The sequence below is a fragment of the Equus przewalskii genome, chromosome 1 (assembly GCF_037783145.1).
Source record: "Equus przewalskii isolate Varuska chromosome 1, EquPr2, whole genome shotgun sequence".
In the NCBI taxonomy this organism is placed as follows: Eukaryota; Metazoa; Chordata; class Mammalia; order Perissodactyla; family Equidae; genus Equus; species Equus przewalskii.
In genome coordinates this window covers 124,731,159-124,757,217 of record NC_091831.1, presented here as the reverse complement: position 1 = coordinate 124,757,217, position 26,059 = coordinate 124,731,159, and the positions used below count along the sequence as shown (strand labels likewise).

Below are 26,059 nucleotides of genomic sequence, written 5' to 3'. Positions count from 1 at the left end.
TCTCTGGCCGGCTCATCTGATGGCGGGTGGCTTTCAGGATGGAGAATACACTCCTCTCAGAGATTTATGAACCCCAAATACCAACAAAACAAAGCAAAGTTGTTTTTGACAGGAATCAACAGGCTGACTGCAGAGACACTGGGAGCCTGGTTGGGCAGCTTGCCACTTATCTGTCCTTGATATTGATGACAGGGGGGGAAAAACCACAATTCCCGGGCTGCTCTCCTGTGGGCTGGGGCCAAGGTTACATCAGCTGCTGCCCTCTTCTCAGAATCTTATCTGTCTTTTAAAAAAGCTTCAGTCCGTCCCAACAAGGCACCAAAGCCATAGCATGGAGCTTGATCATTGCTTGGGGCTCATGGTTCTCCAACACATCACTCCAGGCTGCCGTGGAGGCCCCGCCCTACCACCAGATGGGGCAGTCACAGTCCCAAATGCTGAGGCCACATGTCCAGGGCTTCCGTCAACTCCACAACTCCACAGCTCCCTGGGGAGTGCTCACTCTAGCTTAGGGAGCATCTGCTGAGCATCCACACTGTGCCGCTCCACCCTCCGCCCCTCAACTCCCATTTCTCCCCCTCCCATCCCCCCCAGCTGCCAGATAGTTTCCCAGGGATCTTGGGAGAAAGTCCAAAATCTCCATGCGGCCCCAAGGCCCTCCGAGCCCCCCCAGCCTCATCTTGTGCGAGTTTTCCTCTGGCTCCCTGCAGTCCAGGCACTAGGGCCCTTTTCTGCTCCCCGGATGTACCTTGCTTCCTCCTGCCTTGGGGCCTTTGTACATGCTGTGTCCTCTGCCTGAGCCTCTCTGATGAACTTCTCCTCATCTTCAAATCTCAGCATAAAGGTCACATTCTTCCCCGCCCCTAGGAAGCTCCCTGATCCCGATTCTAGCAGATCCTGGCTAACGAGATTGTCACCCCTCCTACCTCACTAATAGGTGACCATGATGCCTCTTTTTCTCATCACAGTTAGTAATTATACACGACAGCTGTAAGCATTTGACTACTCCTGTCTCCCCATCAGGACAGCCGCTCCCTGAGGGCAAGATGGGGTCTGTTTACTCTGGATCCAGCACTGAGCGTGGGGCTGGTCCCGAACCCAGCTGAGGTGTGAGCAGGGCAAGAGGAGCGTAGGGACCCTACCAGCCTGGGGGCATGGGCGGTGGATAGACGGCGGGGAGTGGAAGTGCTGTGTTGGGAGCAGCGTGGTGGTGGTTAGGGAAGGGAGGCATGGCTGTGCGCTGGGGTGTCAGGAAGCTTCTGGAGGCCTGACCCCGGCCTTGAAGGGCGCCATGTAGGAATCGATGAGGTGGCCCAAAGGTGGTAGGCAGGAATTCCTCATGTGACCGTGGGGCCAGGGAAGGAGAAGAGACAGCCCGCTGGGGGGAGAGAGCCTGGCCTGTGAGTTCAGGGCGGGCTTATTAGAAGCCTGGCTCCAGCATTCATTCACTAACGGTGACCCTGGCCAGTTACTTCTCCTTTCTGGCTCTCAGTTTACTCATCTACAAAATGGAAATAATAATACCTACCTTGAAGTGTGGCTGACAAGACTGACTGCAGTAACTAACCTTTGGCAGTGCCTAGTACATGGAAGGCACACAGTACATCTTGGTCAAATTGAACTGAATCAAGATTCCCTGTTCTCTGAGCTGCCTCAGTACCTCTGTCCATGCTGTTTCTGCTGCCCAAAGTGTGGGCCTTCTCAAACGTCAAGGCGCAGCTCTAATGACATCTTTGCTACACCGTGGTCCTTCCTCTGGGCTGCTCATAGCTTCTGCTGCTTTCTATTTCGGATGACAGTTGTTTCCACATCTGCCTTGCTTTCTTATCTGGCTCTATACTATTCAGGGCAACATCCTGGAATGCCTTTTTATCTTTGCCCTGAGCCAGGAAGGTGCAGACAGACTTGCCTGATGGATTTCTTACCTTCTAAGAGCCTGTTCTCAGAACCAGCACCTGTTGGCTTCTTCCTGCCTTAGTTTACCTCCTAGCTCTCTGACTTAGGTACTGACAGTCCCCTACCATTTAGATAATAATAATAAAAATTATAGGGTACGTGTACATAGGAAAGCACTGTTCTAAATTCATTTAGTCCTCACAACAGCCTTTTGAAGTAAGTATATTATTATTCTCATTTAACAGGTGAGGAAACTGAGGCACAAAGAAGGCAGATAACCAGCCAAGGTCCCACAGGTAGGAAGTGGCAAGGATGCACTCCGAGGCCTCATTGGTCCTGCCCCATGCTGCCTGCCGCCATCGAGCCTTCCTCCCCCCGGCAGCCCCCACCCCTTCAGTCACTTGAGTCCTCACTGTGGTGTCTCACCCAGGCTTTTCCTCCCCGCCCCCCCCCCCGCCCCCCCGCTTCAAAACTCTCCCATCCTGGGTGCTGCGCCCTCAGATCCTGCTGGTTAGAGAACTGACAGGTGAACCCCTGATCACCCCGCGGGAGACCAGGCCTGCCAGAAGGATGCAGTCAGAGTCCTAGGGGCCTTGAAAGTCTGCATGAAGCACCTGATTTGAGCTGATAGTGAGAGGAAGCCACTCTGCGGACCCCGAGAGCAAACAGCTCTCAGCAGCCTTCCATCTGCCTGGACGCAGGCCTTGGCTCATCCTTGGGCTCTGCTCTGGGCTGCAGACGCACCTGTGTAAGCAAGAGCTTTCATTTTCCTTGGCTATGGGAGCCAGGGTGGGGGCGAGGGAGGCTGAAATATTACCCAAACTCTCTGCTTTATCTCCCTCTTCCCAGTTTTACTTGGGCCCCAAGAATCTTCACATCGAAAAGCAAATTACAGATAGGGAGAGGGCGTGGCAGAAAAGACCCTGAGACTGGCCTGAGCAAAAAGAAAGGGTAAAGTGGACCTCCCACTGCTATGGGAAACAAAATAACACCTTCCAAAGGGGGACAGAAGTGAGCCTTAGAGGCCTGGCTGGACAGACAACAGACGTGTGGCGGTCCTTGCTCTGCTGTCAGCCATCTTTCCCTTCTGCCCCGAGGCCACTGTTTCACAGACAGGCATCTAAGAAGGCGATGCCAGGTTTGGGGTGTGGCTGGCAAGGCAGTTTACCACTGGGCCAAAGGTGGTGTGGAGCAAACGTGGCATCAGGGAAGGGTAACGTAACAGGGTTTTATTTTTAAGAGCAAGCAAGGATCTTAGAGATCAAATAGTCCAGCAGTCTCGAAACTTTGCTTTTCCTGCAGTGAATCCCACCTTTTTTGTACCAAATCTATACATGAAAAGCAGACACAAGAAGTCGAGGTAGGGGTCGGGGTAGGGGACAAGGAGTAGCTCCCCATTCCCAGTGGCAGTCCTAACACACTTCCTTGGAACCCCAGGGTGTCCTGGAACATAGTTTGAGAACCACTTGCTCAGCTTTAAGATGCTTCTAGTTATAAATGAGAGAACTAAGGCTAGCAGAGGAGTGGGGCTCTGTCTGAGGTCACCAGCTTTTCTTCACGCCCATCCTACTCACCACCACTCCTTCTGTATAACTCTCCTTGATGGTCCTTTAATTCAATAAAAGTCTACTTGGGCCTGTGATGCTCCAGGTTCCATGCTGGGTAGTGGGGACACCAAGTCAGAAAAGACATGACTTGTGGTCTTCAGAGGCTACAGCCACGTGGGTGAGCCAGCAGACATGTTTGCAACTCACCAGAGCCCAAAATGAAACCAAGAGATGGCTGGACCAGGGCGGGGTGACCTGGCTTCTAATCTCAGCTTCCTCACTAACTTGGTCATGCGTCCATGCAGAGTCACTACGCCTCTCTGGGCTTCAGTTTCCCCATCTGTAAAATGAGAGGGTTCAGCTCCCTGCCATGCAAGGCCCAGCCCTGCACACGTCAAGAAGTTCTCTTAGGCAAACACACAGCCAGTTTCCAGTTGTCGGCACGCGAGCATCTGTCTTGAGTCTCCACAAACTATTTAGAATTGGAGGCCAGGCGGTGTGGAGGAATGCAAGCTCATCTTAATGTTGGACAAAGCCAAACACATTTAGGAAGGGAACTCTCCAGGCAAAAATGATCCTATTTTGCATTCTCAAGCCAAAGGGAAGGATTGAAGAAAATTGTCATCTAATGCTCTGCAGCATCCAGGCGCAGCTCCCTTTGCCCTTGCCTGAACCGTGGAGACCGGGCCCCAGGGCTCTGCTTCCCTGGCTGCAGCTTCTGGGCACGCCCAGATGTCAGAGGGCATGAGGCCTTGGTGGGGGTCCAGGAAATGTGGTCACCTTTCCAAGAAAGCCCAGCCCTGCCCTGGAGCTGGACTGTGCTGCTCAAATCTTAGTGAGGAGATTTAAAGCACGTGGGCAGGGGCTACCACGATTCTCTTCAGACCCCTCTCATTTCAAAAATTGTGGACGCCAGGCTGTGTGCATGGACTCCTCAAGGATATGACTATGTGGCCTTGGAATGACAGAGGTTCCTCTCTCCCTAAGATCTTCTAGGAATGGCAGTGATGACCCCCTTGGAGGGGAGAAATGGCAGGAGGACCACTGCCAAGGTCAAAGTTCAGAGGATAGACTCCTGACTCTGGACAGCTGGTTCTAAGACTCAGAATAGGGGACATGAGAATATAATGTCCACCGACTGAGAGTTAGGACTGCTGTGGTAAGTGGAACTAGGCTGGGTTCTCTCCCGGGTTCTGCCACTGGCCAAACCTTGAATAAGATGCTTCTCTTCTCTGTGCCTCAGTCTCCCATTATAGACAATGAGGAAGCTGGACCAGGTGGCCTAAAATCCTTTAGAGCCGGGATGTTCTGAGTCTGCGTGCCCCTTCTCCTCTGAATTCATTTCCAAATCCATCTCCCTTCAGAGAGGAGGAGGAGGCAGATGGGCATTGGGGCAGCCCAAGAGGCCAGGCAGGTGGCCATTGCCCCTGCAAGTCCCTATCAGATTGGCTTCAGGGAGTGGGGCCATTCCCTCCCTCCTCTCCAGCACTTGGGGCCAACACGTGTGCCCCTCGGCTTCAAGCCACTCATAAAGGGGGCTCTAACACCCTCCTGCCCACCCTCCGTGGCTCAGCACTCAGCTGGGCCTGAATGCCAGAAGAGGGGCTGTGATCGGCTGGGAGGGGTCTGGTGATACCAAGCCAGTTCTCACCCTGGGCCCTGATGCCCCCTTGGTGCTTTAGCAAATGAGCCCAAACTTTGTCTCCCCAGGAGAGGGACAAGTCCCTTCTCTTTACTCTTGCAAAATATCCCCGTTTCCCAGCTTCTCTAATCAACTCATCAGCGTCTTAGTTCTTTACAAAGTGATTTCATGTCTCTCTGCTAACTGGTCATTATCCCACTGCCTTTTTCTCTGAAAAAACACTACGAAGTCCATCCTATTTCGTATTCCTCCAGCCACTAACATCACTAGCCAACCTCTGTCCTTCCTTTCCCTCCCCTCTGCTGAAGAAGCACACAGAGCTTTGTCTCGGGTGGAGTCTCATCTCCTTGGCTCCCCAGCCTCGTGCAGGTCAGAACATGGCTCACTGTGGGACCCTGTGCGTGTGCGTGTGCGTGTGCACACGTGCTTGGGTAGCCCAGCGGTTAGCCAGAGAGGACAGGATGGGGAGAGGTAACAACGGGCAGGAATGATTCTCCCGATGGAGTCCAGAGAAAGGAGAGGGTTTGGAGGATGGAGGTGCGGAAGGACCAGCTGTCTCCCCAGACGGGACAGAGAAGGGGAGGCAGAGGGAATGAGTGCGCAGGCTTCCGTGGAAAGGCGTCACCCCTCCCCGTGGAATGAGCGCACCGCTCATTTCTTACAGGCATCTCTCAGGGAAATGACCTCATCTGGGAACTAGTGTGTTCCCAGCTCACCCCGCTGTGCTTCTGGCTGCGAGCTGCTCTGAGCACGCCAGCGGCCACATGTCCACCTTCCCCAGGAGGAAGAGCCCGGGTCAATATGTACCTTTATGTCCTCTTGAATGTGAAATGTGTGAAAAACAACAGAAAGCTTCCTCATGTGTATGAGGAGGAGGGCAGGGCGTTGTCAGGAGTTGAGTTCTAGGTTCTGCTTGAGCTCTGAGGTCGAGGAGAGCTTAACGGGGAAAGAGCTTTCATATTCACGATCCTACCAGGTCTTCACGGCAGCCTCCAGCACACTGTCTACACAGAAGGAGCCCTGCCACTCCCGCCTCCAAGCCTTGGCTCTCGGTTTCCTCCAGTATATGCTTCTCTTGCTGTCTGCCCCCTATTCTGCAACCCCTGTCAGCGGGCCCAGTGCCTGTCCTGCCCGCCGGCCAACCTACCCACCAGCCTCCATCCCATCCCACGCCTCTCTCTGACTGTCCTGCCTCCTGACCCACCCTTCCTACCTGGGCTGGAGGGTCCAGAGGACAAGAAGCATCCTGTGTATGCACCTGCATGCTCCCGATGCCTCGTGTTACAAACAGGAAGCACTCAGACATGAAGCAAACACACACACAGAGGGTGGGCTTGGGGCCTCCTTCACTAATGGGAAACGGAGTCTTAGGAAGGTCACCAGCTCTGACCAAGGTCTTCTAGCTGGTGGGGCACGTTGGCAGCAGAGATCCAGCCCCTCCACCCCAGCCTGGGCAGCGCTCTTGTTTCACCCCTACCCTGAACCTCCCACTGGGGTTCAGCTGCCACTCTCGGAGCATCTACCAACTGCGAGGGACAGGCCAGGTGCCACAGTACAGTATTTCATTTAATTCTAACGGGTGATTAACGATTTTTGTCCCCATGAAGCAGGAGAGGAAACGGAGGCTCCAGGACTGACCTGCCCATGGCCCAGCTGCTAGTGCCGAGGTCTCATCCCGTCTGCTTCCCAGGCAACACATCCTTTACCCCTTGCGTGTGGCCCCATCAAGGCAGGCTGTCTCTGAGAGGGAAGGCAGGGCAGCCGAGAGCTCTCCTTGGAGGGGCTGGACAAGACCCTCTTTTCACGCCTGAAGATCACCAGCTGGATCAGGGATAGCTCTGTTTGCAAAGCTTTCGTTGGGTTGAAGCATTGCAGACCCTATGCTAACCTGGTCTTTGGAGCCCAAAGGGAGGCTACTTCCACTGAGCCGAGGGGTTCTGTCCCTCCTCACCCCTGCGCCCTGCACAGTGTCTGGAACACAACAGGCTCTCCACAAAGTCAACCGAGCAAACTCATGAAAGAACGAATGAATGAATGAGCATGGAAGAGCTTATCAAATTAACCTGATATTCATCCAAGAAGGACCCAAGCAGGTGGGACACGGGGCTGCCTTCCCTTTAGCCAGGGCCCTCTGTCAATCCACCCTCTGCTCTCTCCAGCCGGGCTCTGCCGTGCCCTCATACACGCTGGGTACCCGAGACCTCAGAGCCCCCTGCCCTGGCCGGCCTACCTCTCCCCTGCTTCAGTCTCCTTGTCTCATCAAAAAACTCTTCTGTTTCCAAAGTAGGCTTACTTTGTGCTAGATAAATGAATGTCAGCTAACGTGAGACGTACACAGCATCCCCTCAACTCTCGGAAGCATGTGTAGCCCTGTGTAAGGAATAATTCTCCAATTCGGAGACAATCAGAGTGGGCTGGGCGGCCTATGGAACAGGGAGGGCCCCATCACCGGGGTGTGTGGAGGAGACCAAATGCCTGCTGAGCAGGTGGGAGGCCGGCTGAAATAGGGACATGGCATAAGCTTCCAGAGGGGGGAGACGGAGATAAGGAGCAACTGCTGGCGAGAGCAAGGGCTGCCCTTTTAATTTTTTTAAGAAATCAGAAGTTTGCCAAGGTGTTGGTTAAGCAGATGTTAAGCTCATGGAAAACAGGCCTAAAAATCGAAAACAGGAAACAGCAAGCTGAAATTTGCTGTAATTAACATTGTTTTCGGTCCGAGCCTTGGCTAGCCGTCTCACGCCTTCGAGAACACAGGTATCACCTCCTTTGGGAGTAAGACTCACAGGTTTACGAAACCCAATGTATTTTTCTGTCTTACATCATTTATCCTTTTCTCTAGGTAGGAAAGTGATCAAAATGGACCACTTTCCTTAAGTTTTCAAGAGCTGCTATGAAGGATATAAAAACACCAATATCGATACTACGAATCTCTGTGTTGTATCATTTTTTTTTTTTTTTTTTTAAAGATTTTATTTTTTCCTTTTTCTCCCCAAAGCCCCCCGGTACATAGTTGTGTATTCTTCGTTGTGGGTTCTTCTAGTTGTGGCATGTGGGACGCTGCCTCAGCGTGGTCTGATGAGCAGTGCCATGTCCGCGCCCAGGATTCGAACTAACGAAACACTGGGCCGCCTGCAGCGGAGCGCGCAAACTTAACCACTCGGCCACGGGGCCAGCCCCAGTTGTAAGTTCATTTAAAGTGCAATAAAGTCTTGATTAACTAAAATACACACATACACACCTACTGTATGGAAAAGTGGAGTCGAGGTGTGACCCCACATTTACACCTGTAGGACCTGCTGAGTGTGCTGGGCCCGGGGCTCCCACCTTCCTCCGCTCACCTCAAAAGGCCCAAACTCCTGAGGACCCCGGGTCACAGCCCAGCCCAGCCCAGCCCTGCCCTCTGAGCCCCATGATCAACGTCCAGCTGCCCACAGAGCACTTTCACTTGGAGGTCTCGCAGCATCTCACACTTCACAGGACCAAAAGGGGCCCCGGGGCTTCCCCTCCAAACTGGCTTCTCCAGGGCTCCTCATCTCAGGATTGGCTTTACCACCCACCCCAATGCTCAAGGCAGAAGCTTGGAGAGTGTTCCTGAGGATTTCCCTTCATTTCCCATCAACGAAAGCTATAGGTTCTACCCCTCAAGTCCCCTCAAATGTGTACACACTTCTCTGTTTCCTCCGACACTGCCCAGACCAAGTCATTCTCATGCTTTTGTGCCTGGACTTTTGAAGAGCTGTCTAATTGGCCCCTCAATTCTAACTGTGCTCAGTTCCAAGCTATGCTCTTCACAGCAGCCAGAGAAGTCTTTCAAAAATGCCAATCAGATGCTGGCATTTTCTGGGTTACCAACCTCCAGGGTCTTCCCACTGCATTTACGGTAGATTCAACCCTTCCTCAGGGCCCACCAGGCCCTGCGGGATCTGCTTGTTCCTGTGCCACCATCTTCGTCACTTACGACTTCTGGCTACACTGCCTTCCTCTCTGCTCCTCAAACACACCAAGCCTTTTCCACCTCAACGTCTTTGCATGTGCTGTTCCCTTTGCCTGGAATGCTCTTCTCCAAGAGCTTTGCTCAGCCGGCTCCTTCTCAACCTCCAGTTTCCATGTCATGGCCTTGGAGAGATCTTCCCTGACTGTGCTATGGAGAACCCATTATTCTCCCTCGAAGCATCTTCTTTATTTCCTTTACAATCAAGATAATTACAGATGGCTACAAGAGCTATTTGCTTGCTTGGACACTGTCTCCTTTCTCATTGGGTTTAAGTTCCACCGGGGAAGTGCTGTGCTGGATCCTGCTCACAAGAGCCGAATGAGTGCCATCTTCCCTTTCAGTGAGGTCACACTGGAGGCTAACGTTGACCATGGCGGGAGGATTTACACCACAGTAATTGGCCAATGCTACAGGTAAGGACTTTCCCCACCCCATCCCAAGAGTCAGAACCGGTTGCCAAACATTTACCAGCAGGACACTGGAAGGGACTATATCTGTCTGTCTCCCCACTTTATCCTCAGCATCTAGAACAATGCCCAGCACACAATAGGTGCTCAACATGCATTTGTGAAAAAAGACAGAAAAAAGTACACAGAGGCATTCACGAGCATCATACACTAACCTGCCAAGGAGTTGAAGTGAACCTGATGCTCAGAGCCTCACGGAGTGAAGGCTGTTAGAGCACTGGGTTTGCCTTCAGAAGCCCTGGTTCTAACCCCAGCATGACTTCTAACTGGTTCACAACATTGGGTCAGTTTCTTCCTCTTCCTATTGGTAAAAGGCACACAGTGGACTGGATGCTCATTCTCTAGGTCCGCACATAGGATTGAATGAAGCCCCTTTAGGTACACTGTTACCATTTCCTTTACCCCCAATTCCCGGGTCCCTGCACTACACTACACAACTGCAGGGGGTGCTGTTTACATTGTAGTCGATCGAGTTATGCAGTGCACGGCCTGCAAAGCTGTACGTGGCAGCCCTGCCCACTCTGATCCTGGCCACTGGCCTTTCAAAGGGAGCCGAATTGGACATTGAGTCCCTCCCTTTCCTGACATACTAACCAGCTCAAAGAGTTCAGACAGTTTGGTTTTGGTTTTCCAAATCCTAAGATTGTCTCCTGCTTGTCATGGGTGTGTGGATCAAAAGCCTTGTGCATCCCGGGTTAGTCCCAGCCCAGGGAGTGTTGGGGTAAAGCAAGAGCAAGACAAGGCTCAGGATATGCAATTTGTGGCAGGGCTTTCCCTTGGAGGAGAGGAAATAGGACAGTGAGAACCCGGAGAACTGCTGGGCCTGTCTGCCCCTGGTCTTTGAATGTAAACTAAAAAAAGGAATTGTGGGGGCCCTTCCCTTCCAAGCCTGCAGGGCCCGCCCTGCAGTGTACACGCCCACAAAGATCTGAAAAGTTCTCCGGCTGCACAGAGCTCAACAAAGATCCACCAGAACCCAAGTTCAGCTGGATGCCATTGGCTGGGCTTGGTGCGGATGGAGGATACTGGGGAGTGGAGTTCCTTATGGTTTCAAGACTATGCGAAATGTTTACTGCCACTTTCAGGTCTGTAGAAGAGTTAAGGATTCATGATTTCATCTGCTTTTGCTAGGAAATAAAGCCCTGCCTTGTGAAGCGGTGAGCTCCTTGTCACTGGAAGGATACAAGCAGAAGGTGGCCACTTGTCTGGGATGTTCAGGTTCCAAGTTTCCTCCCAAGCAGATACTTATTACTGAGTCCTCTCAAGAGGCCCCTGAGGCCCAGGACCTGTGAATGAGGAGGGGCCCACCATGCATTGGGTCCACCCGGGCTCTAGATGAAGTTGTTTTAAAATAGAGACCCTCTTCTTCCTCATGTTACATGTGGCTTTACAACCAGAGTCGAGGTTCTGGTTCAGGAAATGTTCCCAGAAGCACAGCCTCCAAAAAGCTTTTGGAAAGGTGAAAGTCAAATATTAATTTTAGCAGTGATTGAATGGAAGTCTTAAGAGGGTCCACGGCTCAGTCAAGTTTAGTACTAGAGCCTGAACTTGACCCAGAGGTCCTCGTCCGCAGTCCAGGGCTTTTTCATTACCCCAGGCTTAAAAGGTCCAGTTAGCGAGGGAGCAATCCAGCCCCAGGCTGGGGTTTCCACATTGGTAACATCAGGGTTGGCTCAGATTGGTCCCTTTGGGATAAGTCATGGTGGTTTCAGGCAGCCTCTCCTAAAAAAATCAGCAAGTGGTGGCATAGGTCTAACATTCTATCAGCCGTGAACTCTGCTGTGCACATTAGTCTGTAGTTGTTTTACTGCCCAGCAGGCTGAGCAGAGGCAGGATCTGAAGAGAGAGTGCCGGCTGGCGTGAATTGCCTGAGGCACTGTTGAAATCCTAGGAGGGGGGTGTAGGAGGTTGTGCAGGATGGTGTGATGCTACACAGAGGAGGAGAAAGTAAGAGGTAAGGAAGCGAACAGTGCCCACCGCATAAGGGGCAAGGCAGCCTTGTGGAGCGTGGGGGTGCTGCTGTAAGATGAGGTCGAGAAGCCCACAGAACTAGGGCTGTCACTTCGGCAGTGGTCCAGGAGGGCTTCCTGGGAGAGGAGACCTTTCTGGAGCTGCAAGGGCCCAGAGAAAGCAGCAATATCCTTTCCGCTTGAACCTACATCCCCTACAGACATTTATCAGAGAGAGGATCGGGAGTTTCCTCTTTCACGGGGACAACAGACTTATTTGGCCTGCCCTCCCCGGTGGTTCTTTGCATCCCCACCACATCTCTCTCCATCCCACCTTCCCACCTCCAGCCAGCCCCAGGCTCAGCAAAGCTTTGATCTGGGGCTTTTGGCCTCTGGTTCCACATAAAAGCTCCCTCTACCCTCGTGAGGGAGGCACCCTGGCCAGACCCCTCTTCCCTGGCCCACCCCCATCAGCCATGGGGACCAGTTGAGTGGGGCTGCTGCCAAGCCAAACAACACCGCAGAAACAACAAGCGACGGGGTATTACGCACCGGGAAAGGGGTCTCCTGGGCCTCCCCCTGGGGTGGGCTGAGCACTGGAGAAAGTGGCCACTCCTGTTGCCTGGACATCTGCCATTCTCTAGACTCCTCCCAGTGAACGCCAAGGGGCGTGGTCCTGGAGGGGGCTCTGACCACACGCCCAAGGAGAGAGCCCGGGCAACCGAGAAATCAGCTGAAAGGCATCTGGGCCGTCTCATGAAAACTGCCCCCGTCAAACCTAGCCCTGCCATACTTCAGCTCTGGGGGAGCGGGGACTAGGGAGCGCTGTCCTCCTGAGGCTGCCCAGTATAACCCGGCGTCCCCCAGGGCGGAGTGGTGAGAAGCGTTTAGATGGGACAAGAGAGAACATTAAAACTTGACTACTCGTGTGTTTATTTAGTGGGTATTAAAAAAATGACAAGCAAATCAAAACTTAGATTCCACAGTGCTTATTGCTCAGGACAAGGTTAAGTAAAAAGACGGAGTTGATTTAAAGTCAATTTAAGGAAAATTATTGCGTGAAAGTCATCAAGGTGATACACAGACATGGCCAAAGTCATGTGGGTGGCAGACGCAAAGCAGGAAAGAAGGTGGGCTTTTGGGACCATCAAACCTGGATTTGAACTCCGGCTCTCTTGTTTAGCGCAGTTGCATGACCTTGGGCAAGTCACATAACCGCTGGGAACTGCCGTCTCAGAATTGGCCTGGGTTCCAATCCCAGGCTGTGCCTTTACCACCTTGGTGATCCTGGGTCAGTTACGTAACCACCTGCCTTGGTGTCCTCATGTCTAAGGTGGGGGGACAGCAGCACCCCTCCTACAGGATGAGTGAGATGAGTGCTGAGAGCAAAGCCTGACTCCTAGAAGCCCTCAGCGAACGTGAGCAAGGATTACTGTCACTCCTAATGTTTACTGACACCTCGTCCCTGCTGGATATTTTGTTTGCTAATCAGTATCATTTCTAATTTTTCATACTAATCCTACAAAGTAGGCATTATAATTTCCATGGCAATTCTAAAGAGAGGAAGTGACTTGCCCAAGGTGACACACTTAATAAGTGTCAGGGCTGGTATTCAAGTGAGTGGAACACACCCCTAATGCGAACCTCGTCGGGCTCAGACTCAATCTCTCCACCTGGACAATGGGTTTCATCCTGTCTCCTAAGCCACCAGGGCAGCTTCTGGTCTGGTGGCTCCCAGGGATTGGGCCTTAACCTGGGGTCCACCGTTCAGCCTCTGCCATCGCCTCTGGGCACTGCCAGCTCCTTCTTGGGTACTAAATGACACGGCCACGTCGTGCGGTACAGGGATGATGTCTGAATCACTACCCTCTTGTGGGGAATGAGGCATTTTAATCTCCTGCTCTCCCGCCCCCTTGTTTCCTGGGAAGTCCCCTTAGATACCCAGGTTTCCACTGGGCATAAACAAGGCCTTTCCCAGTCTCCCCGTGTCCTCTCTAGGTCATGGTAAACAGTGCTGAGGAGATGGGGCCAGCTGGGCCAGCCTGGGCTGCAGCTCTGAATCGATCTGCCCCTTTCAAGACCCTTCTCCCTTCAACAGCCCCTCTTCCCCCTCAGCTACTCTCCTTGTCCTGCCCATCTGCCACTGCCGCCAGCCTCTTCTTCTAGAAAGCAAGCCTCTAATAGCAAACGGCCTTGGAGGTGTCAGGACTGAGCGCATGCCCACCTAGGGAAGTGGCGCCCTAACAAGGGTGACGGGAGAGAGGCTGTGCACGTCCCACAGGGGTTAATTAATGGGATTTCAGGCTGGTGCAGCCCACTGGGGAGATTTTCACTGGCTCACTCATTCATTCCACAACTGTTTACTACTCGCCGACTCTGGCCGCCACTGCTCTGGACCCTGGGATACCTAAGTGAGCACAACATACAGGAGTCCTGCTCTCACGATTACATTCTGTTGGGGGGAGACAGGCAATAAACAAGCGGATAAATAAAATAGGCAATAATGCTGGATAATGGGAAACACCTCCGCGAGACCAAAGCAGGAAAGGGTGTTCATGTAGGGGAGTGCATGCAGGGCGAGGCTGAAATTTAAGTAGGGGTGCCAGGAAGGGCCTCCGTGAGAGGGTGATATTGGAGTAACGGCCTGAAGGAAGATGTCTCATTGGTGAAGAGCATTCCAGGCAGAAGGAACAGCAAGTGCAAAGCCTACAGCGCCCTGTACGTTTGAAGAACATTCCAGAGACTGCATGGGTGGAGCAAGTGGAGGAGGAGTAGAGGATGAGGTCAGAAAGGCAGGGGAGCCAGATCACAGAAGGCTCTTCCTCAGAGACAGAAGGGGAGCCCTGGAGGGCTTGGAGCAGAGGCGGGACATGACATGATCTGACCTACATTCTAGCAGCCTCCCTCTGGCTGGTGGTGGAAGAGCCTCAAGGGGCAGGGCAGACGCAGGGGGCCCAGTCAGGTGGCTGTTGCCAGAAGCCACAGGAGTCTTTCTGGGTGCCCCCCCCCCAGCAGCCCCCAGACCCCTGCCTGCCTCCTGGTCCTAGTCCTCTGGGCTGAGCAGAGCGGGGCAGATGGAAGGCAAGCCGGAGCTCTCTCACCAAGGATGGAGTGGGACCAGTGGAACTGACAGGCCACGGCATGAGGGCAGGGACTAGCTCTAAGATGAGCTAAAACACAGCCAGATCCACACTGACAAGAGAGAAAGGAGCAGGGACAATCTCAGCGACAATTTTGACACATTCGGGCCACTTAGAGGGGCCTCTTGCCGAGCCTGCCAATGTCTCTGCCCCTGGCTGGCCTCACTGTCAGCAGCAAGCACATTCCACAGCTGACGTTTGGCTTGTGGTCTGGCCTGGCCCTCTCCTTGGTTTTTTCTGCTCTGAAAGGCTTTTAAAATCAGAATCCAGGTTCTCTTTAAGTTTGGGGCATGAATCACCGCTTCTGGGCCTGGAAAGGGGATGGAGGGACCGGAGGCACTGTGTCGCGGGCACTCCCTCTCACTCAGGCCTCATGCCACTAAGGGGCGTTTATGTGACAGGCTCCTAGTCAAAACATTTCCAGTCGGACTCAATTCCAAGCTCCCAGCCAACATTTCCAGCTGTCTGAGGGCCACCTCCACTTGCCCAAGAGCCCGCAAAGTCGACACCTCCAGAACCCACTCAACTTCACCCTTCTCGAACCTCCCGTCTTCTCTCCTCAGGTCAGTGGCGCTGCCCTGTGGCCTCCCAGACCCCTCTCCTTCCCTGGTGACCAGGCCCTGTGCCACTCTGCCTCCCAGCGGTTCACACCTCCTCTTTCATCTCACCACTGTTCCCTCAGGCTCTTGTGTCCTCTCGCCTGGGTCGCTGCATAGCCGTCCTATTGCTCTGGCTCCCAGTTGTTGCCCTGTCACATCCACCTCGCCCCCAGGAGCTTCTTAAAACACAGATTAGAATGTGCCACTACCCTCCCTCAAAAGCCTTCAGTGGCTCCCCATCTGCTAGATCCAAATGCCGTAGTTGGCGCTCTGGTCCTCTCTCAATGGCCTCAGTTCCGTTCTTGCAGTTCCCATGGCACCTACTCCAGCATCCTGTCGACCAAACACTGGCCGTTTGCCCAGATAGACTCTCTCCCCTTCCTGCAAACCATCTCTTTCTCAGCAGTCAAATCCCAGAGTCCTTTGTCTGGAGCTCTTATAGCCTTTATTACTTCCTCCCTTATATTATAGTTATTTACCCAAGAGTCTCTCTCCTACTAAACCATAACTTCCTGGAAGGACAGGACTTATCTCTTATCTTTTATCCCCAGAGCACCTAGCACAGGGCCTGGCTCGCACTACCTCCTGGGGGTGCAGGTGCAAATAAATTTAAGACAACTATCTTGCCCTTCAATATCTTTCTGTCCACGTGGACAGAGTTCTTCCATTCGTTTGACTCATGTTAATTGAGCACCTACTATGTCTGGCACTGTGTGAGAGCTGGGGATGCAGAGATTGACGGAAGATGTGGTCTCTGCTCTCGGTCCAGGGGGCGAGATGTTCAGGCAGTTGTAACCCTGTGTGGTGGCGAAGTGCAGGGTATCCTGAGGTCACACAAGTGGGGCTCTGAGGTCTGATTGGGGGGGTCCGGTAAGGCTTTCAGGGAGAAGTCGTGCCCAAGTGGAGACCTGAAGACTAAGTGGGAGGCAGCCAGGAGAAAGGAGGAGGTAGAATGGGATATAGAGAACAAGATGCACGAAGGCCAGAGAGAGCTGGAGTGTTTGAGAAAGTGAGATGCTCAGTCACATGGGGTGCTGTAGGATGTGCAGGTGCCCGTGCACGTGGTGCTCCTAGAGGTGAAACCAAGCACAGGCCGGGACCAGCCATTCGGGGTCTGGTTAGTGCTATTAAAGAGTCTGGACTCAATCTACTGGCAATGGAGAGTCACTGAGGGTTTCAAGCAGGGGAGTCACTACACAACCCAGTTTGTGTTTTTGCCTCATTTTGGCTGCTATTGAGAGAGGTTTGGATGGGTGGGGGCAAGAGGGACAACGACACCTGAGTTTGGGCTGGAGCCTCAGGGAGGTCCCAGAGCCCTTCCGCTCCCAGGCAGCCTCCTCTCTCTCCCTGATGGAACATCCCTTCCCCACCCAGCCTGGGCTTCGCTTTGCAGGTCCCCATCCTGAGTCAGGCACTTCCCTCACCTGAACACTCTCGACAGCTTTGGGGGGGCCCAGGATTGCAGGGTCGGAATGACCCTAATGGGCTTCGTCTAACCCCTGCTGGACACCTCTACTCCCCCAGCCCCTGGGCCGGTCCCTCTGTCTGTGGGCAGTTCTGACTGGGATCCTCAGTCAATCAGTGTCCCTGTGGTCCCTCTTTGGCTTCCCTAGGTCTCCAGCTTGGGACCACACAGGGATCAATAGCTTATGGCTTTGTGGGGACACAGACTGGCAGAGTAAGACCTTCCAACTACCACCCCCCACCCTCAAATTCCGGCTTGCGTTCAGCCTCTCAAATTCTGAGTCCAAGTTGCCTCTCCAGCCCCGCCTGGCTCTGAATCCTGTGCAGCTGCAGGCTGGGGAAGCGGGCTGGAAGAATCGAGATTCAGGAGGACTGGTTAGATCTTGGCTTCACCACTGGGGGCTGTGTGACCCTGAGCAAGTCGTTTCCCTTCCCTGGACAGTGCTTTCTCTTCTGCTTGATTGGGGATTGGGGTTAGAGGACTACAGTGACTCTCAGCCCTGGCTGTGCATTAGAATTATTGGGGAGCTTAAAAAATTCCAATACTGGGCTCCACCGTGGGCAGCAACGATGTGTTCTGGGGTATGGCCTAGGCAGAGGTTTTGTTTTACACCATCGTTCTCTTGTTCACCCAGGCATGGATTTGCTGATCGTCTGCAATTCCATGATAGACCAAGTGGAGAGGCCGAAATGGGCAGGTAACAGAACCTGAGGAGTGACGCTTTCTGTAGAAGTGCTTGCCTGGCGGGACCACGGCAGCACAGATACCTGCGGGGAGGCCAGCGTTGCAAGGTTTGGCTTCGTGCACTCACCAAGGTGGCTACTCCAGAGCCAAGTGTCAAATGTTTGAAGGTCCTCCAGAAAGGTTCTCAAAGAGGTCTTGGGGCTGTAACTGGAGACAGAAGCGTCTTCTGAATTCCATGGCCTAAAAATCATCCCACAGCCCCGGCTGTGTGCCTTTAGGACTGGCCCATGGACAGCCCTGCCCTCTGTGGAGACCAGCACGTTCACGAGCCCTGTAGTCTGTGTAATCCGCACCTCCGGTTCTCACCGAGTTCCTTGAGGCAGAGCCTGTGTCTTATCTAATTTGGAATCCCCAGAACCTGGAGGTTCCTGGGGTTTCGTGGGTGCTCAGGACATGTTGGCCAAATGGACAAGCAACTCAGTTTCTTAATCTGTAAAGTGGCATCATGGTGCCTTCCTTGCCAAATTACAGACCAGCGGGGAGAACCAGGTGAACAAGGCTGCCTTCATGCTTGTGCAGCCTGTGCGGTTGCTTGGGGCCCCACCCTCAGAAGGGCCCCCACTTGGTTTAATGCTCTGCTGTGGCCATCTTGAAATTCTTCATGATTTTTAAACAAGGAGACTTGCATTTTCATTTTGCACTGTGTCCTGCAGATTATGTGCACGTGGTCCTGCATGTGTGGTAAGTGGTGTGTATGATAAACTCAGAGAAGAGCTCTGTCTGCAAATTATTCATGGCACTCTATGATTGCCACCAATCATTGAATATGAGGGGCTGGGAGCTCCAGGGAAAGAGCAATTCCAGTAGAAGGAGAGGAGATGGATAATGCTCTGTGGCCTTCTTCCTGAGAGGAGGAAGGTGCAATGGTCTGAGGGTATGGGGATGAGCCAGGCTGAAAGGGAGGATGGTGGAGATTGGGGACACCCCCAGAGGTCCACAGAGAATGATTTCAATGATCTTGTCCTACCTGCCTAACATAGATGTAGAAAATCTACCATTAGAACATCATTCCTTTGGCTGAAGCATTGCTTACTCCTTAAGTTCCTCTGATGAGAGTAGCAAATTAGGTTCCTAACCTCATCTTTGGCCAGAAGACCTCCTTGAGTTCCCATGTGATCTTGGGAAAATCATGGGAAATCACTCAACCTTTAAGAGCCTCAATTTCCCCATCTGTCTAATGGACATGCCACCCTTGGCAGGGCCTCTGGCCTCACCTGGCCTATCCTGAATGATGGAATGAACAATGGAGTGCTTTTTGCAGACTGTTTGGAGCTGTACTCACTCGCCTATTTCATGAATTTTCCATGGGCTCTCCTCTTCCTGAGGCCCAGTCCTCCTGATCTGCAAAGAAACAGACCCTGGAAATCTGCAGGGTCAGGATTTCTGGCAGTCTGGTCCAGCTGGGCGATGCTGCTAGGGCGAGAAAGCCTTCAGCCCCAGCTGCCGAGACAGGAACCCCTTCCCTGTGTCATCCTGTTTGGAATCCCAGAGCGCGTTACTGTAGCAACTTGCCTAACTCACCCCACATGCCACGTGGAAAAACCTCTGCCCGCTTTAGAGCGGCATCAGCCAAGCCACAGGCTGGCTTCTTCTGCATTACAGGATGAGGCTGCTCATTGTCCACAAGGGTCGGCGCAGGACGCCTCTGACTGCTGATGGAGTAGTGGGCTGAAGGGCTAGACCATGCCAGGCAGGACCCCCTGCCTCAACTATTCCATCTGCTGGGTGGTCCTGGTGCCTGAAGTTCCACCATTAGCCCCTTACTCCTCTGGCTTAGGGCACAGCCCAGTTAAAATGCGAATTGCTCCGGTAGAACACAGGAAGTTGTCATCACTCATTAGTGCTGTTCAGCATGAAGTAACTCGTTAGGCCTGGAGCTCAGAGCGGGTTTTGATTAGGGGAATGGGAGCCGAGGCAGGGAAGGCAGGAGAGGAATGCCCAGCCTGGACCCTGAGGATGGGCTGGAGAGGAAGCCCTGGGGCAGTCACAGTGGCCCAGAGTATTGGGCACTTGGGGACAGGAGGTGAGCTCCTGTTGGCCCTGAGCAGGGGAGGCAAGTGAGGGAGAGAGGCCCCCACATTACGCGGCACCATGTAAGGACCACGGCTCACTGAGCCAGCATCATAAGCGAGGCGTCACTGTCTGGTTGAGTCTGAAGGAGGGCGATGACGCTCCTGGGCCAGTGCCCCTGTCAGGATGGCCATTTGTGCACTGACCTCATTTTCCCTGATGACAACTCCTTCAGCAAGGGCATCTTATTCTCTTTCTATGCCCTCTGGGCCCATTTCCCGAAGAGATATCATGCAGGGATTAAGAGCAGCAGCTTTGGGGTCAGACAAATCCCAATTCTGCCTCTTACTCTATCGGCATGACCTTAGACGAGCCATCTCTCACATCTTAGACGAGACGTAAGAAAGTGCTTGACACAGTGCCTGACATCAGTCAAATAATCCATGATGGGAAGGGTAAATACTGCTGCTGGTACTGGAGGGCTGACTGAGTGGCAGACGCTGCTCTAAGCACTTGATATAAATGAGCCACTGATAGATCGTCTAACACACATCAGCACGTGCGGTCGTTATTCTCCCCATTTTACGAGGACAATGAGGCCCAGAGGGGCTTATCCTGGATCCACCCACGTGGACAGCTGGGTTTCCAGGCCGTGCATGCGATGATGCTTATTGCTGCTCAGTAAGCGTGAGGGTGAAGGATGAAACGAGGGACAGAGGCAGCAAGGGGTTTTGACCACACTGACCTTTTCCTCCAGGTGGGATTTTATTTCCTTGTGACTCAGAGCATAAGTACACAGTATGCAAACCATTCATGGAATTTTGGGAGAGCTTATTTATTTTTGGTTTACAAGATGACCAACTCCAGTCTCTCTCTTCCCCTTTTCCCCTCACTGGTAACAAACTTCTGGGCTTTCAACTAAGAATTCAGTTAGGATTTACATCATGGAGGTTGGGGACGGTCCGCACCTGGACCGTAGCTTTCTAAGCAAGCACTCAGTACTGAGGGTGCCTGGGAGTCTTTGGAGCTCCCAATTATTTGGGTGAAAATAGTTTCAAATGGCTATGAATCCTTGATGGAGCCCACGGTCTGGTGGTGGTGGGGTAGAGGCAGAGATACCAAAATAGCAGAGAGATCATTTTTGAACTGTGTTAGTGCATGTTTAAAGCTTATTTTATAGCTGGGCTCCCTGAGTCGGCCAAAGGCCATCGCTGCCCGGGGGGCATTATGATGGATCCTTTCTCTTTGCAATTGCAGTAGAACAATGTTCAACTTTGACTCACAAAGTAAGATCTTGAAACTATAGTGAGACAATAATCTCCGAAGTCAGGCCTATGGAGAGAAAAGAGGGCTTTTTGAATTCTCCAAACTCCCTTCTATACAGCAAGAGCCAAGCCAGACCAGCTCAGAACACAGTTTTGTCCTAGGTGACAGGGGAGAGCATGAAAGGGAAGTTCCCTGCTGCTGGAGGAAGCTCCCTCTCCTGGAGGGAGAGAAAGAGGCTCCCAGAGGGCAAAACGAAGGTGAGCAGCTGTCTGAGTTCCCCAAGGGCCCACAGCCCTGCGTGGTTGGGCTGAGAACAATGAGAATGGCAAGGAGGTAGACATCCCATCTGCGGGGGTCCACTGTTGGGTAGAGATCGGCATGGTGAACAAGTAGAAAGAAGGTGATATTCCACTCCCATCTCTTTAGGGCCCCCAGGGCCTGTGTGTGGAAGGGTCCAGAAGCTCCTCAGCTGATGGTAGCTGAGAGACTTGGCTGACAAGTTCCCAGCAGGATGGGCAGTTGGGGAGGCAAGGTGACAAACTTCGTCTCTCTCCCTGCTCTTCCAAAGCTGGAGAGCAGGGCTGGGATCTTAGTCTTTGTGCATCTGTGGTGCCTAGAACCGTGCTTCTGCCACACACGGTTTTCCTGTGGCATAGGAGCCCCACCCACCAGGAAACACAAGTGCCACGCTGAGTCGTCTGGTTTCTCTCCTCTCCAACACCCCAAAACACTCACACTCAGACCATATTGACTTTAAGGCAGCCTCTATAGCAAAAAATCTCTGAGTTCCCATTATGATCCAGACTTTGGGCGAGGCCTTTCGGGGCAGGGGCAAGGAAAGTTTAGGTTTATTTAGAGCCTTGGCATTTATGTCTCCTCTGAGCCTCCAGAGCCCCAGCACTTCTTCTAGACTTCTCTCATGGACTTGAGTTTGGAAGTTACATCTCTGTGCATCCTTAGACCCCTTACTGAATGGTCAGTACCTTGTGCACTGATAATGTGATGATAAGAAAGATAACTTCCTTGAGTGCTTAATATGTGCCTGGAACTTTCCAGCACTTTATAGACATTTGCTCATTTAATCTTTGGGTAACTCTATAGGTTCTATTATTATCATCCCCATTTTACAGGTGAGAAAACTAAGGCACAGAGCAGGTTGTGTTTTTTTTTTTTTTTTTGCTGAGGAAGATTGGCCCTGAGCTAACATCCATGCCCATCTTCCTCTACCTTATATGTGGGACGCCTGCCACAGCATGGCTTGATGAGCAGTACCATGTCCGCATCAAGCATCCGAACTGACGAACCCAGGGCTGCCAAAGCCGAATGTGTGCACTTAACCGCTGTGCCACTGGGCAGGCCCTGGCACAGAGCAGTTTAGTAACTTGCCGAGGGCATAGAGTCCTCGCTGGCGGAGCCCAGACCCATTCCAGGCTGAGACCCCAGGGCCTTCACTCCCATGCTGTCTGATCTCCTTGTGTGTCTTTCTGGGGATGGCAGATAACAGGTGCTCAGTAAAGACTGGCTTTTTAAAGAGCCATTACCCCATCAACCCTTATACAGATGTGTTTAACAGGAAAGTCCTGATCCATGGATCTGCTCTCTCTGAATGTCAGCTATCACTTTGGACTTGTCTACTTTTTTTCTGGCTTTCTTGATAGTTTTCCCACCCCATCATCTTGCCCAGCTTGTAGCAGAAGCTCTGGAAAGATGGAGGCTCTGAACTCACAATGGCCTCAATGGGGACTCACTCCCAGCTTGGCCTGTGACAGGTCCCCTGCGCAGCCAAACTGTGCCGTCACCAGTAGGAAAACTTCCTGGTAGTCCTCACATTGAATGCACATGATGCACACATGAGAGATCAACATCAACCCTGCTCTGGAGCCAAGGGAATAGACTCAACGACCCCTGAGACCCTTCCAATCTTCAGAGTTCAGACTGACGGGAGTCACCTTTGTGGTTTTAAAATATTTGCCTTTCTGAGTTTTAACTAGTCTCAGGAAATAACACTCTGACATATGAACAGTCCTACTTTAAGCTCTGTCCTCATTCTACACACTTCTGCAAGGCCCGGTTCAAATGATATCTCCTCCTCCAGGAAGCCCCCTTTGGTTATCCAAGTGGAACTGCACTTCTCTTGTTTGAACAGCAGCCCTTAGCTTCTCTGTGCTGTTCCCTCCCTAGGGCCTCTGTTTAGCTTTCCCTAGTCTTGCCTTGTTCTCAGCTCCAGGCAGGGCCGGGTTTGCACACGTGCTTGAGCCCCACCCCCAGCTCCTTGCAAACAGATGTTGTTCCAACATTGATTGATATGTTTAATGAATCCCATATTTCAAGAACCCAAACTGACCAGACATAACTCAGGGATGGTTTTCTCCATATAAAGGGAGCTGTGAGTCACAAATCCTGTCCCTGTCCTTCACCCCACTCCCCTACTTCCCCCCACCTCTGCTTAAGTGACAACAATATTAACAATCATTGCTCCAGTCCTACTGTGCACCCAGCTCTGTGTTAAGGACTTTTCTTACGGTGCCTCACTTAATCATCCAGACAGCTTTATGAACTCAGAACTTCTCCCTCCATTCCACAGAGGAGGAGACGCCTTGGAGAGATCGCATAACCTGCCCAAGGTTGTGCAGCTAGTGGGCAGCAGAGCCAGAACTGGAAGCCGGGTCTGATTTCAAAGACGTTGCTCTTAGCTTCCTGAGGTCCAGACTCTCTCTAGCCCCTCAGGCAGCCACTCCATCTCCGGGTCTGACGGGATGGTTCCACCCCTCTGGAGTCACACAGGGGTGCATTCCCTTTTCCTTTGGCTGGATCTCCTGTGATTTAAAGGTAGTTCCTGTAGTTGTTTCCCCTCCTGTCTAAATGACCTAGAATGGCCTTTGGCTCTTCCTGTAGCTGGGTTCTAGATGTATGCCCGCCTGGTGCAGCTCTTCCCCTGCCGTCCCCAAACCCCCTCACCCCGACAGTTTCATACCTCAACGTTGGTTGTAAACTGTGACTCTAGGATCTGAACTGAAGCCCACCAGCCAGAGGCCCTTTCAACTGCAGACCCTCTCAGAAGCTCCTTTATAGACTGACACGCGGTGCACTTGTTGCCGTGGTACTTTGGACCCGGGTGAGGAGCGCAGGCTACGGGGTCTCCACTAAGGGTGCTTCTCCCACTGCCACCACATCTCACCCCTGCTCCCCGCCCCAGCCCCAGCCTGGAGCCCACGCAGAAGGCCCGGCGGTTAATCCCTTAGGTGGCCCCCGCTGGTCCCCACCGGAGCACTCAGCTGCTCCGAGGAGGGTCCCCGAAAGCTCTCGGGCCTTTAGAACAGCGCTGCTGGCCGCCGCCCCTATGTGGAGGGTCGGGCCGGGGCGCCGGGTGTGGGGAAGCCCGGTCCAGGTGCCCCAGTGCGGAGAGTCCAGGGCTGCCCTCTCATTCCCGGGCGCGTGCCTGGCCAGCCCGAGGTCCCCGCCGCGCCCCGGCACCTGGAGTGCATTAGGCGGCGGCGCGCGCGTCTCGGCGACAGTGGCTTCCCCCGGATTACGGAATCATTGCATAATTGAGCGCGGGCTGGGGGGCGATGCCCCGTCCCTACCCCGAGCGTCAGGTAACGTTTTCGGGGGCCCTGGGCTGCAGAGCTGCACCCCGCTGCCTTTGGCCGGTCCGGGGACTGCTCGCCACCGCCAAGGAGCCGACTGCCCTGGGGGTTCCCTCTGTCCCCCGCCGGAGGGACTCCGGGCGGCTTTCGACTCCGGGGTCTGCCCCAGCCTTCTAGGGCCGCTGCGCCTGGCTCTCCACGCTTCAGGATGCTCTCTCCGCGCCAGGCGGGAGGGCAGCCGAGCGGGGCTCGCTCTGCGCGTCTCTCCCCGTCCCGGCGGTGCGGCAACCCCGGCGTGGCCCTTGGAGGTGGCCAGGCTGTCCAGTGGGGCCACCCGCCCTCGGCGCTTTTCAACTCGAACCTCTTCAACTTTTCCCAAACACACCGAAGTCCCAGCTCCAAGGCGCCTCCGCGCGTCTCCCTCTTTTCCTGAACTTGGCAGAGCCGCTGGACTGCAGCCAGTTCCCGGGAACCCACGTCCCCAAGAGCAGCCAAGGTCCGACTCTGGGCCGCACAACGCGTCCCTCTCCTGGCAGCTGGGTCCGAGGTCCCGGCGGGCCAAGGCGGGGGGCGGGGGCTCCCAAGGGCAAGGGGAAGCAAGAGGGCCACGTACCTGGCCACAGGCTGAGCGTCCAGGCCACCAGGAGGCCCCTGGGCAGGTCCATGGCGCGCGGCGCGGCGGCGGGTGCCCGGTGCGGAGCGGCGTCGGGGGCGGCGAGCCAGAGCGGCAGCCTCCTCGGCGCGGCGCCTCGAGCCTGCAGTGCGCGCGGGCGCCCGGCTCCCTGACAGCGCGCTCCTTCGGAGGAAGTGGGAGGGCCGCGCGGCGGGGAGGGGCGCCGGACGCCACCCGCTCTGGCTCCGGTCCCGTCTCGGCCCCTCTGCCACCTGGGCAGGCGGCAGGCTGCGGCCTCGACGCCGTCTCCAAATCTCTCCTTCTGCCTCCACCTCACCTCTGCCTTAGGAGAAAACCCCAGAACCGCTCCTGGGAACCCCGTCCCCCGCTCAACACCTCCCTTTACCCCATCACCACCAAGTTCAGTCTGTTCAGGAAAAGTGGTTTATATGCCATTTCCCAGAAGAAAGAGCCTCGCAAAGCTGAAGGGGTGACCCGGGGACAGCGGCTGTGACTCAGGTCTCCCTTGGCCGAGTGGAGTGGATGTCCCTCCAACGTCCATTCTGAGACATGCCCCTGTCCCCCCCCCCCCCACCCCGTACACACACCCTGGAGCTTGGACTGTAAAGGCCACAACGCTTCTTCTGACCCTGGAATAAACGCAGACCCCTCTTCTGCCTCTACTCTCCCACCCACACGCCCGAAACAGCCCAAAGCATCCTGGAGGACCCCAGGCCCACTTTTAGCGTAACAGCGAAGCTCTTCTTTGGGACCCAGCCGCTTTCCTTCCCAGCTCTTCTAACCACAGACAACTAAACTCAACGCACATTTGTTGCACAAGCGTTAAATCAGGCCCTGGACCACAACCTGTGGGTATGGAGGCCAGCCTTTCCCCACGGAAGAGAGCTGAGGCAGAGGGCGGGATGGCCCGTGTGGTGAAAGCTACAGCAGAGGCCCTGCCACTTGCTCAGGAAAGCCTCCCTTCACTGCTGTCCTCACCAGGTCAGGTCCTCAGATACAGGCGAGCTCTCATTTTTCTTCACTGTACTTAGGAGAGAAACTAGACATCAACTGGTGTAATCATTTGACTGATTTTTTTCTCCTTGTCCAGACTGAAAACACGGTAGAGTTTTCTCTCTG

At 53.7% G+C, this 26,059-nt stretch overlaps 1 protein-coding gene across 2 annotated transcripts in view; it reads right to left on the bottom strand.

The window, feature by feature from the left end:
• ITGA11 (integrin subunit alpha 11) overlaps positions 1 to 25,445 on the bottom strand; it is a 118,259-nt gene extending 92,814 nt beyond the window's left edge. Inside the window, exon 1 of one of the 2 annotated variants that reach the window (XM_070622645.1) lies at positions 24,920 to 25,445. In XM_070622645.1, coding sequence (XP_070478746.1) covers positions 24,920 to 24,971 — 52 coding nt within the window. In that variant the 5' untranslated portion in view covers positions 24,972 to 25,445. The remainder of the gene's footprint in view (positions 1 to 24,919) is intronic. The other variant, XM_008526087.2, reaches the window with a different exon arrangement.
• Positions 25,446 to 26,059: the final 614 nt, after the last annotated feature.